The sequence below is a fragment of the Lissotriton vulgaris genome, chromosome 10 (genome assembly GCF_964263255.1).
Source record: "Lissotriton vulgaris chromosome 10, aLisVul1.2, whole genome shotgun sequence".
NCBI classification, from domain to species: Eukaryota; Metazoa; Chordata; class Amphibia; order Caudata; family Salamandridae; genus Lissotriton; species Lissotriton vulgaris.
Window position 1 is genome coordinate 1,042,678,302 of NC_141698.1, and position 17,775 is coordinate 1,042,696,076.

The window sequence follows — 17,775 nt, forward strand, 5'->3', positions numbered from 1 at the left end:
AAAGAGATAGGCTGGGTTTTGGTGATCTTAGGGGGAGATGTTACGGCTGTGGCCAAAATACAATCCATTTTTTCTCCCAAAATCCTAACCCGTACCAACAAGGGGAGAATATAAGATTTAAGGAGTTTCTCAAATATATTGATACACTCCTTATTGAGCCCCATAATACTATCTTTAGGAGGAATTACACATTGTGGGGTACTTACGGGAACCTCAGACACGGGCGGAACCGTGGGGCCTGTTGTAGAAGTAGCTGTAGACAAAGGAGATGCCTGATTATTAGTGCCTTTTCTTTTGGCACCCCCCCCTTTTTCTCTTTTTCCTTGGAGGGGAACACACAACCCTTTTAGGGTTCCTAACCTTGGATCCAGTCTCATTATTTATATGTGGCAGAATGTTGTCGCATGGACCAGCACTATCTAAGGAACGATTGGTAAGTGTTGGGTGCAGGTTGGGCGTTGTAGTTTGGACAACAGGAGAGTTAAGATCGATAAGACTAATAGAGGCAATAGGATGACTACTTGTGTTACCCTCGCTAATAATTACAGAGTGAGTGAGGGAAGTATTCGGGGCCCGAAAAATACTAGGAAGTTGGTCGGTGGTAGATGTATCAGCTTCACCAGCCACCATCCCAGTACTGGTGATATCTTGTAAAGTGTTTAAGGCTGGTTGGGTAGTGAGTGGGTTGTTTTTCAGATGTTCTATAGAGCGTCGGTGCTCCGCTCGTTTCTCAGCTAATAACAACTCTTTATCGATTTCCTTGTTCGCCTTCTCGAAGTATTTATCGAAAGGCCCTAGGAACGATACACCAACACAAGGGGGGAGTGAGTTAGACATAACTGAAACTGGACAGGGATAATGATATACCGCAAAGTTTGGGACACCAAAGAGACAGAACACCAAAGTTTGTAAAACAGGGTATAAATGTTAGAGACAGGGCCCAGCCCAGCCTCTTTCAGCCGCTGACGGCCACAGACGGCCACAGACGGCCCCGCCCTTGTCCCGGGCTTCTCCGGTCGCTCATGCGCAGCGGGGCTGGATGGATATGTTTATACTATTAGTGTGAGAGGGGAGGAGCATGCAGGGAGAGCGGCCCAGGTGGTGGCAATTGGGTCTGGCGGGCGCTCCTGGGACTTGGAGTCCTGCGCCCGCACTCGCTCGTAGCCCTGCACAACACAGCACCGTCCCCCACAGTCAATGCCCCAAGCAAAGAACGACTGACTCCACGTCCAACCTCCATGAAGCTAGATGGAGCCCCCACACAAAGCGGGGCCCGCATAGCGGGTTCCGCGAGCAGTTACTTCAAGGGCGGCAATAGCAGGTAAATCCTCTGCGGCACGGAATCCCAGCGTTAGCACTTCCAAATAGTGTCCCAACAGCAGCCAGGAAAAGAGGGTTTTCAAATAAAAATGGTGGGGAGGAGCATGCAGGGAGAGCGGCCCAGGTGGTGGCAATTGGGTCTGGCGGGCGCTCCTGGGACTTGGAGTCCTACGCCCGCACTCGCTCGCAGCCCCGCACAACACAGCACAGTCCCCCACAGTCAATTCCCAAAGCAAAGAACTACTGACTCCACCTCCAACCTCCGTGAAGCTAGATGGAGCCCCCACACGAAGCGGGACCCGCGAAGCGGGTTCCGCGAGCAGTTACTTCAAGGGCGGCAAGAGCAGGTAAATCCTCTGCGGCACGGAATCCCAGCGTTAGCACTTACAAATAGTGTCCCAACAGCAGCCAGGAAAAGAGGGTTTTCAAATAGAAATGGTGGGGAGGAGCATGCAGGGAGAGCGGCCCAGGTGGTGGCAATTGGGTCTGGCGGGCGCTCCTGGGACTTGGAGTCCTGCGCCCGCACTCGCTCGCAGCCCCGCACAATACAGCACAGTCCCCCACAGTCAATGCCCGAAGCAAAGAACGACTGACTCCACGTCCAACCTCCGTGAAGCTAGATGGAGCCCCCACACGAAGCAGGACCCGCGAAGCGGGTTCCGCGAGCAGTTACTTCAAGGGCAGCAAGAGCAGGTAAATCCTCTGCGGCACGGAATCCCAGCGTTAGCACTTCCAAATAGTGTCCCCAAATATCTCTCCGGAGGGATACTCGGTGAGAGAATTGAAATGTTAGTTTTTCGCAAATTAGTGGTTAGGTTTAAAAACAGAGAGAGCACTGGTAAGCTATATGTGGCTAGAAAATAACCTTCCATTCTGGGATGGTTCGGCCAAGGCGAATTTGGAATGATGCTAAATCCTAACAGCCCTGAACCAGTCATGGTACCGGGTGATGATGATAGTACGGGCAATGCCATGCTTGAAAGGTTTCCCAGATTTTTGAGTGACAAAATTGGGAGATTGACCAATTTTGGACGCAACATTGTGTTGAAAAAAGATGCATGTCCCACAGTTTTTAAGGCACAGAATATTCCCAGGACTGTCAGGAACGAAGTAGAAATGGAATTAGAAATGGAATTGGACGAATTAGTGGCTGAGGATGTTACTGAAAAAATACTCATCTGAATGGGATTCCCCAGTTTTAATTGCAGAACGGCTAGTATGAATATCCATTTATGTATTCATCTGCGATACCTAAATAATAATATCCGGATTGATTAATTTTCTTTACCTCGTATATCAGAGATGCTGGTTTCAGTTAAAGGGGAATTTTTCCCCCACATTAGACCTCTACACAGGGTATCATCAATTTTTTTGTGGGAGAGTTGTAAAAGTTACACTGCTTTTATGTCTCCAGAGAGTTGCTATCAAAATAATAGAATGCCTTTTAGATTTGCATGTGCGGCCGCCGTATTCCAAGGATTCATTATTTAATAAGCTTCCTAACATCCAGTGTTTTTCAGGATGACATCCTAATTTACAGAAAGACAAAGCAGAGCATGACGATTTGCTGGAATGTGTGCTAAGACATTTGGACACAAGGGGTTTAACTGTTAAATTTTCCAAATGTAAATTTGCAGTACAATCCGTGACATATTTAAATCAGGCATTTAGTGTGGATGTCATGAAACTTAAACCAAAATTTGTGGAGGCAATACAGTTGGCACCAGAACCCAATAGTAAAGATGATGTGAGGTCCTTTCTAGGTCTCCAAGAATGTTATGCCTAATAACATTAGAAATCTTCATGTCAAATGTTTCAAATAAGGTATCTACTTAAGAACAAGAGCAAATTTTACTTTGTGCAGAGTGCGAGAGAGAATTTGAGGATGTAAAAACTGCCATTGCAAAAGTTACTGCTTTGTCTGGTTTTGATCCGAATCTCACCAGACAATGTGTCAGCTGATTTTTTTATCAAGAATATTGTTGCGAATTAGGAAAAATAAGTGTGGTGAGTGGTAAGACTATCATATCGCTTTGGTGCATGATGAAGGCATTCCTTTCACCAAGAATAAAACCTGGTAGGGTAAGTATACTAAGGATGATGTGATACAGAAGGTTTGACATGCATTAGAGATTTGTATCCTGCCAAGGATATTTAGGATCAGATTTTAGATATTTCTGGGAAGTCATGAATGAATTAGCCTAGATGAACAGTATTTTATGGAGCGGTGATAGAGCAGTGCCTCCTGTCAAGTTAAGGAAGTCTATCACCATGCAATGTCATGAAGGACATGGGGGGGGGGGGGGGGGATTGCGAAAACTAAGCAACCAATGTTGTTTGGTGGCCAGGTTTAAACATGTTTGTAGAACAAGTGGTCAGAAACTGCGCTATTTGTGCTGATGCTGACAAATCTTTGGAAACCTCAAGGCCTAACATGAGTGAACCTTGTATTCCAATGAATCTGTGGGAGAAGATTGCAGTGGATATTATGGGTCCTGAAGGAATCAAGTCCAAGTGTGTTATTTCTGCTATGCATGTTTTTTTCTAGGTGGCCTGTTATTAAGGTACTTGACAAAGTGGACACAGAAGCTGTCCTGCATTTTTTTGGACAGTATTTTTACAGAAGGATGTTCCTACTTCAGCTATTACTGATAATGGTGTACAATATCTATCAGGAAAAGCTACAAACTATTCTAAAAGAGTGGGCATAAAAGTTTGCACCACAGATCTATTCTTAAGGGAGAAAAATACATATATTCCAAAACTCCCTCAAATATGGTCGATGGTTTTGAAAGTGACATGGGTTCTCTATTTGGGGGCAAAGAGGGAGAAAGGATTTGGGGATGCCCTTTGAACAAAAGGAGTTGATACGAAATTCTGTAAGGGATGGTGAGGACTTCTGCATGGAGAATAGTGAAGATGTACTTTCTGGAGGAAAAAGTATCTTAACACCTTGCATGCTCGGGGCGGCCCTCGGCCGGCATGCGTCACAGTGGGCGTGGGGAGAGGACGGCCAGAGGCAGTCCGAATCCCGCCCACTATTCAAATCGCCCGCACAGCGCGAAAATTAGTGTGGGCCAGCGTGTATCTCTCCAGATGGCTAGCATGTGATTACTGTGTGTAGTGTGCATGCTGCGTTCTGATTGGCTGTGTATTAAAAACTACATGTGGCATCTGACTTTGTGGTATTTTGGGAACTCGCGTCCCTTTGGTCAAACGTTTTATTAGGGCCAATCTGCTCGGACCTATTGTGGTGTAGCTATCTGTGGGATCTTGGTTTTCCCTGTTAGCACGTTTGTCTTCGGGCTTAGTGTAACCTCACTGGAGACCTATCAATAGGTAGACGCGTTGGTTGCAGGGCCTGTCTGAACATGTATCTCTGACTCTGTGTTGATGGGGAGGTCATCTTGGGTGAATTCGAAAGCAATAATTTGTTACTACATGTATATTTAGCATAGCAGTCATTGATATAACATTTACCGACATTCTCATAATTATGCGTATATCGACATTGTATTTTCTGGTATTGACATTGTTATTAATCTATAAATTATGGCATACATTGACATCTTATTTATCGGTATTTACATTAAGTGTACATATAGTAAGGTGTGCTTTGACTCAGCATTCGATATTAATGTGAATATTTTTTTGTAAAGATGGAAGGTGTGTTATGTTTATAGGTGCGTGCGCAGTATTGCCATAGTTTACACTCCTCATTCCAGTTTGGAATAAGACTGGTCATCAGGCATTTTCTGCAATGAGCTGGGGGAAGCAGGACAATATGTTACTGTAGGTGGTGCTGTTGTTGAATAAACCTTAAAGTATATGTTATGCATGCGTCTGACTTTACAATCTACTATTCAAAATGGATTGGAGTATAGGCAAAATGTTTTAGCATGGTATCCCAGAAAAGTTCGGAGTCCTGTTGGCAGAATAACGTTGTGGTCTCAAACAGAGTAAAATAGTTCTTTCAAATGAAGCGTCAAATAAGGACACCATTAACTGGGCAGCCTAAAAATATTTTAGAGGGTTAAGTCCAAGTTGCGGTCCCACAACTCAGTGTGGTCAATTCACGATACACGATCTTGCGAAAATTAAACTACTGAAAAATTCACCTGCGGTGTTAGAAGGCAAGAGAAAAAAATCATTTGGTTCCGCCCAGTCGAATATAAAGTGCCAACACAATAACTGTTTCTGCTTACAAAGATATAAACCGCGCTATATCGAGAAATTGAGGCCCACTTTTGCGCACCCTAAATAATCCACCAAAAGCGTCGACAGCGCGCAGACATTTGAAGTCTCCGCTCACGTGCGGCTCCGCGATCGCTTCCGGGGCGGTGGGCTGTTCCATAGGCGGAGGCGGGTCTCTTCCGGGTTTGATGAGCGTGTTTTCTGGGCGGGTCTTTTTTTTAACGAATGGCAGGCTTAGGGGGCAGGCCAGTCAGAATTGTTGTCCCTTAATCCTTCTAGCGGTATATCTAGCTAGTCGACTGCCTCTACCCGCCTTCGCTTAGTTGAAGTCGGTTACACAGTGGAAAGTAAATTGGAGGTAATCGGATTTTTGAGGTCAACTGGCGGGAGGTGGGAAGTGAGGTTCTGGGGCCCTCCTCCTGATTCTGGAGGGTGGGCTTGCATGGAAGGTGGGTGATTGGCCCGAGCACAGGCGGGTAGGTGAAGCTTAGGAGTCAAACTGTCGGAGGCGAGGCAGGCTTTTAGGCCTGGAAAAGCTCAGAGAGGGTTGGGTGGAGCAGAGGTAGTCTCACGGTAGCTGCAAGTAGCGCAGGCAATTTAGTGGAGTGGTGGAGGCTGTGTCTATCTCAGACTGCAGGCCTACTTCCGATTCTGATTGGGGAGAGGCGCCGGCAGAAGACATCTGGGTCAGACAGGGTGTCTCGTCTGGAGGGCCCGTGTAATATCTCTGACCGGAGTTTCATTTATACACACACTGAAGAAACATACACAGTGCCACTTGGGGACCGTCCAACTAATGTAGAACTAACCCTCTTCCCCAGGGACATTCGTGTGTAGATCGTCCATGCTCTAAAATTGTACCTGCTTATTCGGCCTTCTTCCGCGAAGTTAGGGCAAATAACGTGCTTCCAGGAGGTCTGCTACCCCAGAAATCCCCCCCCCCCCTTTCTGCTACCCCAGAAATCCCCCCCCCTTTAAATTCGTTGCACTTGCATCTGTAGACACCCTTAGTCTGGAGCAAGCAAAACCTCACGACAGCAAGCAAGGGACTGCATATTGAGCTACGAATTCTTATAATTCTGCCGCTTGTCTTTTGAGGATTAGGGTTTTAGTTTAATTTGGCTTTTTTTTATTTTGTGTGGTTCATTTAGCTTTCCAAAAGCTGGCCACATTTGGTTTTTACTATTAAGTTCATTCAAAGCAAGAATTAGGTCAGAGATACGTGATTGTGTCAAGTTCAGATACTGGTCTTTCCTCTGATGTAAGAGTAATCGTTTGACTTGAATTTGTTCATTTTGAAGTTTTTGTGACGTGAAGAAATGTGAAGTGTCGAAAATGTAATAGTTTAAGGTAGGAACCTGGAGTTGATTTGTCATTTGTCATAAAATTAGGTAATTATAGTCTAGAATTGGCTGAGTTAATAAAGCTGTACTTTTGATTATTGTCGTTGTGATGGTGTGATTGTTTCATCGCAGTTGTTTAGGGAAAAAGTATTATAAATGATTGAATTGCGTTCTAGGAAACGGGAATTGAAGAGGATTCCTGTACTTGGAGGCAGGGATTCAGCACAAGTTGAAGGTCCCCTGAATAATAATAGCAATGCCAGTGCGCAAGTTGAAAATAATATTGTTGATGGATCTGTACTACCTGAAGTGCAGTCTGAAAGGTTGGAACAGCCTGAAGTGGTGGTTCAAGAGGAAAAGGAAAAAAGACCAGGGAAGAGGCAGTATTATAGTAAGTCAGCTGTCTGTAGTGATTCCATGTCATGCACAGACTTGGTTGTGACAAGCTCCTCTTTCAGGTGTAACATTGGAAAAGGAAGGAAAGCAACAGCCCCTTCAGAGCCTAGTTTGTTGGGTTTCTTGATAGATAGTAAAGCAGATGTGAGTTGCCGCCAGACCAGAAGTTCTGTGGCTAGACATCTACTCAACTGTAACCATACTCCTTGCACAGGATGTACTAAGATGTTTGTGGCGTCTCCCAGAGATTTGAAAAATAAGACTGTGGCAGGAAGGATGGGCAGAACACCTGTGCGCAGTTTAAAAGCAGTTGATGCAAACAATAAGGCAGGTGGGAAAAAACGAAGTGCAAGGGATGTGCCCACTGAACATACGTCAAATAGTGGCCTTAGTGGACCTGCAGCATCCAACCACTTAATGGTGGAGAGCCAAATTGTGAAAAAGAGACTGACAAGGTCTGCAACAGCACCAACTCCGAAAGGTAATGAGGTGGACAATAGGGCAGATGAAATAAGCTGCTCCCAAGACCACTCATCACTTCATCAGACATTAAAAGCTTGTCCCAGGGAACGTGCAAGAGGCCGCATATGGGGAAAAGTTAAAGGAAGACCGAAGCCTCAAGTTGAGCCTGTAGTAATCAGTCAGTTGGGGGATACAGGACCAGTCAGTTTAAAGAGTAAAGATTTTGAGAGACGAAACCTAGAGTCACATTTCCAGTCAACTCTATTAAAAAACAGATCAGATGGTGGTAACACAAGTTCTTCCACTGAAAATATGTCTGCTGTGGACAGTAAACCCAGAGGAAGCAGTGCGTTGGGAGAGACAGCAGCCATTTCTTTAAAGGGTAATACTGTTAGGAGAAGGAACATTATAAAAGGCGAATTTGATGACTGGTCTCGTGAAGGAAACCCCTGTCCCACGCGTTCTATTAAAAGATTTTTTAATGACACACTTAAAGAAACTAAAAGACGTGTTGGGCGTGTTGTAACACAATCCACCCTCTTAAAGGATAACACTTCAAAGAGAAGAGGCAGGCCTTGCAATCGGCCTAATGCACAGTCTAGTTTGTTAGAAAATAGGTCACATAAGCGCAGCAAGATCACCAAAAGTGTATCTGCACAGCAGATGTTGACAGTTTCCCCCAGTGAACCACTAGGAAACAGTGAGTTGAGAGATACTATTCCTGCCTGTTTGAAGGGTGATGTACGTAAGCATACAAAACAAGCTCGTTGTACTTCTACTGTTCAGTTGGAATTGGCAAAAAAACCTCATAAGGGAAACCACATTTCCAAGTGTTCGTCTGCTGAGAAGTCATTGAATGCTGACTCGAATGAACCTCAGAATGGGTCATTAGGCCCACAACCTACTTGCTCTGAAAATAAATCTGTGACTAGAAGAGGGAGGTCTCTCTTTCAGCCAAGTGTTCAGTCTAGCTGGTTGGAGAGCAAATCTTATAAAGAGAGTGACAGCACCATAAGTCCCTCTGCTGAGAAGATGTTGAATACTGACTCCAGCGAGCACCCAGGAAGCGGTGTATTGATGAAGATGATGCCCATTGGTTTGAAAAAGGGCCCTGTTAAAAGAAGTAGGTCATTTCCTGAAACTAGCATTCAGGTTATTTCAAAGACCAGGTCTCTTGAGGCAAAACATTCCTCTAGCCAGTTCCCTGCTGAACAGTTACAGGATGAAGGTTTGAAGAAAAAAAGAGGCAGACCTAGATTGCATCCACCCTCCCAGTCGAGAGTAGTAGGAAAAAAGTCAAACGAAGGAAGCCAGTGCACAACCAGTTCGTCCACTAAACTGACAGTTAATGTTGTCCCTAGTAAATCAACTGGAAGCAATGTTTCTACAGTGATGATGCCCTTGTGTTCAACCAGTGATATAGTTAAGAGGAGGAAGAGAGCCTGCCTTGAACCAAGCAATCAAGAAGTTGTTAAGGCTGAATCTGATAACGGAAATAACTGCACCACCCATACCTCTTCTGAACAGCTATTGAATACTGATGCTTTTGTTCAGAAAGGATATGTTGACCCACTGGTAGCAAGAACCAACTGCTTGAAGGATGTAGGTGTGAAGCGAAGAAGAGGAAGACCTCGCTTGCAGCCACATTCTGAGTCAAGAGTGCTACAGGATGGAGTGAAGAGAAGAGGGAGACCAAGCTTGAAAGCAAATTCGCAGTCAAGAGTGCTAGGAAAAAAAACACCCAAAGGGAACCTCAGCATCTCCAATTCCTCGGTTGACCAAATTGCCCCTAGTGACGCAATCAGAGGAAAATTTGAGGAAGCAGCCCACATTTCTTTAAAGGGTGATTCTGTTGAGGAAAAAGAGAGAACTTGCCTGCAAGCTAGCAAACAAGAGGTTTTAGAGAGAAATCATTGCCTTCTCCGTTCCTCTTCTAAACAGCTATTAAATGCCGACCATAGTGAATCTAGGGTTATGGTGCCTCAGTCTAACAGTGTACATGGTAAAGTTGTGAAGAAAAGGGGGAGGCCTCGTGTGCAACTAAAATTCCAGTCTTGTGGGGCAGAAGAGAAGTCTGATAAGGGGGGGAATTTCACCACATCTTCCTCTGGGGAGCAGACTTTGAAGTCTGTCCCTAACGACGCCACAGGAAATAGTGTGTTATCACTCGAAGAAACCATCTGTGTGAAGCATGATGCTGCTAAAGAGGTTTTAGTGACCGGGTCTTCTGATGGAAACAACTCAAACATTTTGTCCTCTGAACAACTATTGACCGCGGACTCTGTTGGGTCTGAGGTTGCAACAGCTAGTCAGAAGGAAGACATATGTGTGAAGAGATCAAGAGGGGAGCCCCACAGTCAAGCCCATTTTCTTTCAAGTGGACTAAGAAAGTCAATTAAAGGCAGTCACAGCACCCCAGATTTTTCAACTGAAGAGATACCGAAAGCTGTCTCCTGTGAACACACAGAAAAAAGTGAGTTGGGGATGAATTTACACATCTGTTTGAAGAGGGATACTGATAAAAGGACAACTAGCCTTGAGCATAGCATAGAGGGACCATTGGAGACCGGGCTAATGAATGCTCTCCCCAGTGAACTTGCTGCATGCGGTGTGCATGAAGAGATGGAGCCTACTTGTTTGGGAGAAACTGGTATTAAGATGAATAAGTCGGCTAGTTTTGAACAGGGGGTCTTAGAAAATGAACCAAACGAGGGAAACGACTGTTCTGGGTGTTTCTCATCTGAACAGCTAATAAGAACGAGCCATAGTCAATCAGTAGTCAATAGTAGGTTAGTGATGGAACCCTGTACATACTTAAAGGATAAATCACAGGAGAGGAGGAGGAAGCCCCTCCCTGAGTGCAGCAGAAAGGAAACTGCAGTAGAGCAGTCATTTGGTGTGGGGTACTGCAGTACTGTTGGTACACCTGCTAACGAGGTATTTAATTCAAACTCGAGTGAACTCACAAAAGGTAATAAGGTGGTGTTGGAAGTAAAGGAAAACACGGAGAAGAGAAAGGAGAAACCTACGTCTAGTTTGCAGGGATATGAGGTAAGGGAGGAATTACAGGAAGGGAACCTCTGTATCATCCCTACCTGTACTGAACAGAAACAGGATTTGGACCCTGGTAGGCCCTATTCATGTGAACAGTCAACCAGATCACTCACCTGTTTGAAGGGCGAATATGTTAAAGAAAAGAGGGCTTGCCATGAGCTAAATTTGCAAGTGGTGAATGGGTCCCATGAGCCGAACCGTTTTATCAGTATTTCAGCAGCTAAATCAATGCTTGATAATAATGAACGCATTGATGGTACCCAATCAGTGGTGGCTATGCCCCCCAGTTTCAAAGATAAAAATGTAAAAGAAAGGAGGCCTGCATGCTATCCTAATTTGCAGGAGAAGGGGTCATGTAAGGGTCCAGTTGCAATATCAAGGTCCTGGGATAAAAAAGCCAAGGTAGATAAGGATATTGAGGTATCCTGCAGAGAAGCAGACTTGGACAGGAGGCAGGTAGAGGTTAAGGGATCAGACATGAAAAATAAGCATAGGGTAAAGCTTCTGGTAAAGATGGGAAAGGAAGCCAACTCTCCTGTAGGTAGAAGTACTAACAGCCCAGAGAGGGTAAATTCCTTTAATCAGAAGACAAATAAATCACTGCTTGCCCCTCTGAGGAAGAGCGAAGATTTACGTAATGACCTTCATAAAGCTATTGAGCATAAGCAACACCGCAGTAAAGAGAAAACTGAAGCGTTGCCCCTTCTATCAGTTCCTTCTATCGATAGATGCTTGGGGAATGAAGGAGAAACAGATGAGAAGAAAGAAGAAGCAAGCTTCCCTGATGTGACATCGAACCACAGACTTCAGAGTAAGATCCAATCCTTATTTAGAAATGTTTTTGTTTTTAGCTCCGCAGTTAAAGACCATTGTTTAATGCTTGGTAATGTGTCAGGATATTTTTAAATAACAAAAATACGTGGATAAAAGGGGGCAGTTATTTAAATACCTAATGAAACAATGTTTTGCCTTCGGGTCCATGGGTTTGGAGTTAAAATGTTCTTGTCGTTTAACATAATGTACTTGTTCCCCATGCTACTTAAATCTATTAAATATGACACCCACTAGCACATTTATCGATTTTCAATCTATTGAGTCCATGAGTTTGGATTTGAAATTTACTTATTGAATAACATAATTTACTTGTTCCACCTTGCTACTTAAATCTATTAAATATGGCACACACTGGCACAGTTATATTTGTTCCTGGGGAAGGGTTATTAGCAGGAATACGGCTGCTTAGGAGTGGTGGGGATAATTGAATGGGAAGGTTGGTTTCTTTCCCTCTTCCTGGGTCAGAGGCCCGGTCCTCTCAAGAGCTTATCATTATAGATCAAAATGACTGCCTTAGCAGCAGGGAAGTAGATATCTCTTCCCTGTGTTTTCCCCTGGATCCCAAGGCTTTTCATTATTTATGTAGCCCCCTTAGCTAGGCTGATTCTCACCTTTGCCACAATGTCTTATGCTGACGACATTCAAATTGCTGTGTTAATCTCAAACAGTATAGACGAGATCGCCGACCGGTTCAACAGATGTACGTGTGAAATTTTCAGCCAGATGAGCCTCAACTGCCCTAAGATTAATTCAGAAAAAATAGAGGTTCTCCTCTTTGAAAAGGACACCTTTCTGGAATTTATCCTGGTGGCCGCAGACTCTGGGTTCCCTCCTTTGCCAGTATCCAAAGGTAGGAACCTCAGGGTAATCTTTGATCCTGAGCTCTCTTTCATGGATCAGATCAACAAATTGACTTTGTCTTGTTTCTTTTTGCTGAAAACGTTGAAGGTTCTTTCTTTGATTCCTTTCAATCTGCAGAAATCGGTTATCATCGCATAATTATCATCCCCATTGGATTACTCTAATGCCCTTTATCTGGGCCTTAAACAAGGTTCTCTAAATTAGCTGCAGAGTGCAGCTGGTAGTGTTCTTAAGAAGATAGCAATGTTCAAATGTTATGTTATGTTATTGTTATTTGTTGTGCGCACAACTACTCCAGCCAAGGAGCGTCCTGGTGCATAGACAAGGAGGAACATAACACAACAGGAAAAGACAGAAAACTAAAGAGGGCAGCTAAAACAGAAAGGTTTTTATTGCTTTCCGGAAAGTCATGAGATCCTCCAACAGGCGAATTTCAACAGGAAGAGAGTTCCAGGTTGATGCCGCTTTTACGCGGAAGGAGCGTCCCCCCCATACGGCTTAGCCTAAATCTAGGGACTACAGCAAAGGCCTGGCCTTGGGAGCGGAGGGCGCGTGTGGGGACATAGAGAGAAAGGAAGCTGGACATGATTTCAGGGCCTATACCTCTCAAGATCTTAAAGGTCAAACAAAGGACCTTGAAGAGAATGCGCTTCCTCACTGGGAGCCAGTGTAGGGAGCGAAGGACACTCGCCACCGGGAAAAATCTGGGCAGGCCGACAATCGCTCTTGCCGCAGCATTTTGGACTCGTTGCAGGCGAGTAAGCTCAGCCTGATTGGCCCCAACCAGGAGAGAGCTAGCGTAATCCAGGCGAGAGATGACAGTGGCCTGGATTACCAGCTGTCTGGTTGGGGCATCGAAGAATTTGAGGACTGGTCTTAAGCCTCTCAACAGACCAAAGCAACAGGCTGCTGTTTTTTAGTATGTCCTACAAAGGTAAGACCAGCGTCCAGCCAGACTCCCAGGTTTTTCAGCTCCGACACCGGAGTCGGGGTTGGTCCCAGCTCTGGCGGCCACCATTGGTCACCCCACAGCTCCACTCCCCTTCCGACAATCATTACCTCTGTTTTAGTGGCATTAAGCTGGAGACAGTTTCCCGTCAACCAGCTGGCCACCGCCTTCAGTCCATCCTGAAACCTGGGGGCATCTTGTTCCGCATCCCCGCTGAGAGTAACCGCCAGCTGTGTGTCGTCGGCATATGAGACCAAAGTTAGGCCCCACTGCCTGGCGACATCAGCCAGCGGTCTTACGTATAGATTAAACAACGTGGGACTCAGCGAGGACCCCGACGGAACCCCCATGGCCAGTGGCTGGGATTTGGACTTGAAGGGAGGGATGGCAACACTGAAGGAACGATTGCCGAGGAAGGAGCGGAACCACTGCAGCGCCTGACCGCCAACACCAATCTCCTCGAGCCAATGCAGAAGGATGCTGTGAGAGACCGTGTCTAAGGCGGCGCTGAGGTCTAACAATATCAGCGCCGCCGTTTGACCAGCATCCAACATCGCACGGAGATGTTCAACCATCACAAGAAGGGCGGTCTCCGTGCTGTGCCCAGCACGGAAGCCATTTTGTGTGGGATCAAGGGCGTTGGTCCGGGCGAGATGTTCTGACAGGGCCAAGTTGACATGGGCCTCTGTTATCTTCGCCGGCCAGGGTAGCAGCGAGATGGAACGGTAACTTTCAGGCTTCGACGGTTCCAGGGAGGGTTTTTTGATGATCGGGGACACCACCGCCTGCTTCCACTTAGTTGGAACTACACCCGACTCCAGGGAGAGGTTGACAAGGGAACACACAGCAGAGCGTCCCATAAAGGCCTGATCTCTGAAAAGAGCAGGTCTTACTGGATCAGATGGAGTGCCAGATTTAACTTGCAAAGCAAGTTTGTCAAACCCCTCCAGAGAGAGAGGGGGAAATGAGAGCAGGGTAGTGTAAAGGGGTGTCCCAATGGGATTTCCCAGGTCAATCCCTGTGCTGGGGAATGCCCAATAGATTGCTTGGACTTTTCCCAGAAAGTAAGAAGCAAGGGATTCACAATGGGAGGGGGAACTCACAGCCACAGAGGTAGTCCGCTTCGCCATAAGATCTTTCACGGCCTTGAAGATAGCCTTCGACGGGTTGGAGCTGTTTCGGAATTCTGCAGCATAGAATGCCGCTCGGGCTCGACAGATAGCCCGACGGTAGAGCCTGACGGACGCAACATACGCAGCTTTTATTTCAGCCCCATATGTCTTCCGCCATGCTCTCTCCGCCCGTCTACAGGTTCCCTTCAGGGCACGTAAGGCGCTATCGTACCAGGGACTCGACTCTCTGGTATTGATTTTACTCGATACGATGGGAATCAGAGTGTCCAGAGCCCTGGTAAGCCAAGAACAGAAGAGGTCATAACCCTCTTCCACGCCATTCAATGGGCTGTTGCCCTGTCGGAGCTCAACTGGCTTCCAGTTAAAAAAAGTGAGTAGCCCATAAGACTCTTTGTTTGGCCCATAAAGCACTTTATGGCTTCGGATAAGAGTACCTGAAAAGGAAATTTGATGGAACAACCCCAAACAGATTGTTGGGATCTGCAGCCACCAAATGAGTCAATGTTAGAAAGATCAATAAAACTTCAGGGAGTGACAGAAGCTTTGTTAACTCCACCTGTCACCGTTTGAACTGACTGCCAATGTACCTTCAATGTCAGTCTGATGGCAATAGTTGGGAAACAACTGAAATCCTGTCGGTTCTCTCCCTCACTCTTTAGTCTTCTTTTTTTTCACCTATTTTTGCCTTTCAAGTCAGGAAATTGGTGAATGCTGGTGCTAGCATGCATAAGGAAATTGATGCGCTCTAGCAAGTTAAAATCTAACCATGAGCTACCACTGAAATATCAACTCTTTATCCTAAAATGGCAGCTTGTCCTTTTCATTAATGTAACTCTTGCTCCTTGCCAAACATCATTTTTAAATTACTCAGTACCCCTTTCCAGTAATATACTTGTTAGTGAATCATTTCTTCCGAAACGCTGGCTTAATATTTTCATAGAATACACATTTATTCTAAAAAATCAAGGCTTTTATACCAGTCTGCTTCCCATTTTCGTTAGTAACACTTATTATCCGCCACACTTATTATACTTCACGTTTTCATTATAATAATTTTGTCAACAAGAGCCATTTCTTTCTTTTGTAAATATATACTATTCATTGCTGTTGTATTCAGTTATCCCTCACAATGCCATTTAGTGCTGGCATGCTCTCACGTAATGATCCCATGCTATTCAACATTTGTGATGTGCCTCATCTACCTCACATGTACTGGGCTGGTACATGAAGATAGGTGTAAACTATCCTCCCTACTAGCCAGCACCAAAGGATGCATCTGTAACAGTGTGTGACATGCCTCAGATATCCACTATATCCCTGACTTTCGGCCCCCGTGTGGAAGGCCATTGAGCAAGCATTGCTTTCTGAGCCAACAAAATTCAACTCATTGAGCACTTGGCTTTCAGTGAGATATAAGGGCGAGCATTCGCAACATCTTGTGGAGGTTAGTGTGGGTGGATTATCAGAATCAACACGCTACAGATTCCCAATTGTGGATTAACCTGATTGTCCAGTCCAGTGCTTATTTTGATATACAGTGAAGTTTAATACTTGAACTTCAGAATATACCGAATTATCAGGTTTTCGGTCTATGGTGCAGGGTTATGCTCCTTCAGTGAGGATGCTCCCATCTGCACCCTCCCCTTAATCTAAAGGCACCCCGGTATGGGCCTTAGCAGAGGTGCCGTGCTCTTCCTCTGGTCTGCATTAACAGCATTCATTTACAGTGATTTCAACTGTATTCAGGGCTGAAGGTTGGCCTTGCGTCGTCCTCCTACCATTAGTCCCGTCTTTCATGTGGTCGGAGAATGACATGCTGGCCGAAGTTGTGGAGTATGTCAGTGCAGACCCGAGCCAGAGGCTCCTTAGTGGCAGATGGGCCCACAGGTTATTTCTGGACGTCGTCTTTGACTGGGAGTAAGCAGATTGTCCTCCCTGGTCACTGTGGTGATGCAATTCACTTCTGAGTGAATGTCTTGGGGACAGCAGCTGAGTTGCTTCAAAGCTCTGCAGCAGTGTTGTGTGAGTTCTGATATGGTACACTTCAGGTCAGCGCCCGCAGAGTCACTCGAGAACACTCAGATGCCTTGAGGCTGCAGTTCTTATTTTCTCAGCCACACAATTGGTAAGTGCCAAGGGGCTGGCCACTATACAAGTCAGTTCAGGCACACTAGGGCACTTGCCATGGGCTTACCCTGATCTCTTCAGCAGCATAGAACCAGGTCTCGAGAAATCTACTTGCACACCACTATGGCTAGTCAGATTTTAACAGAGCAAGCTTTTTTTTAGGGCCTATTGGCCCGGTCTGGCGAGAGGGCGCTCAGAGCTGGCAAAGAACATGTGTTCTGTTAATTAAAAAAGTTATTTAGCTATAAAGATGCCTTTAAATCTTGTTTTCTTACAAATTGCTGCTTATTTTATCCTGAAGGTTGGTGTCTACTAAATCATTTAACTTTGCAGTCAGAGAACGAAAAGTAAACTGTCTGACAATCTTGTTTGGGTTCAAGCATCAAATGAAGGCAGTAGGATGTCATTTTGGTATGAAACTACATTTAAATAGCTAGGAAAACACTTATTTTGTGATTCTGAATTGTTATGGAGATTTTAATAGGATGAAAATAAATCAGAAAATGTGCAAATGACAAATATTTGCTGAAATCTGATTTCCACGCATTGTTTGTACGCTATATTGATTTATCAATAACCGCATGTCAGTCGGAATTTTCTGTGCCCATTTCTTTGGAAATGTGCTGTTTGTAAATGAATGCTTTACTAATATATTTATTAAAAGTGAATTTTTAAACATGAACTGAGAAACTTTCTTTCCCCTTCCCTAATAATGAACTAAGAGGTCATGTGTACCTTGTATGTGGACTAACTTTTTAAAACATTTTTTTTTTATACATGGAGCAAATACTTACTTTATTGAATTCAGCAAGAGTTTTTGTACAGCACACACGCTGAACTCACATATTTGAAGGTGCTTTCATATGTGGCAATTGAAAAAGACGATTTGATGAAATAACATTTTGGCCTAGGATCACACAATTTGAGCCTAGTTTATGTGCCAAGTACATTATAGTTGGGGTGAGTAAATTATTCACTATACTTGTAGATCAGATAATATTTTTATGAGTTTTCAAATCCTGACAAACCTTAGGGGCACTGTGAAGCAAGTGCCATGGTTGCAAAAACAAAGTCACACGTGGCATGCTTAACGAGTTCTGCA

General features: G+C 44.9%; 1 protein-coding gene across 1 annotated transcript in view; it reads left to right on the forward strand.

Annotated features, from left to right (window-relative positions):
* The first annotated feature begins 7,013 nt into the window (after positions 1–7,013).
* The window catches only part of TOPAZ1 (testis and ovary specific TOPAZ 1), a 1,918,280-nt gene continuing 1,907,518 nt past the window's right edge, over positions 7,014–17,775 (forward strand). The window contains exon 1 of the mRNA XM_086942092.1: positions 7,014–11,580. Within this exon, the coding sequence (XP_086798218.1) occupies positions 7,014–11,580 (4,567 nt within the window). The remainder of the gene's footprint in view (positions 11,581–17,775) is intronic.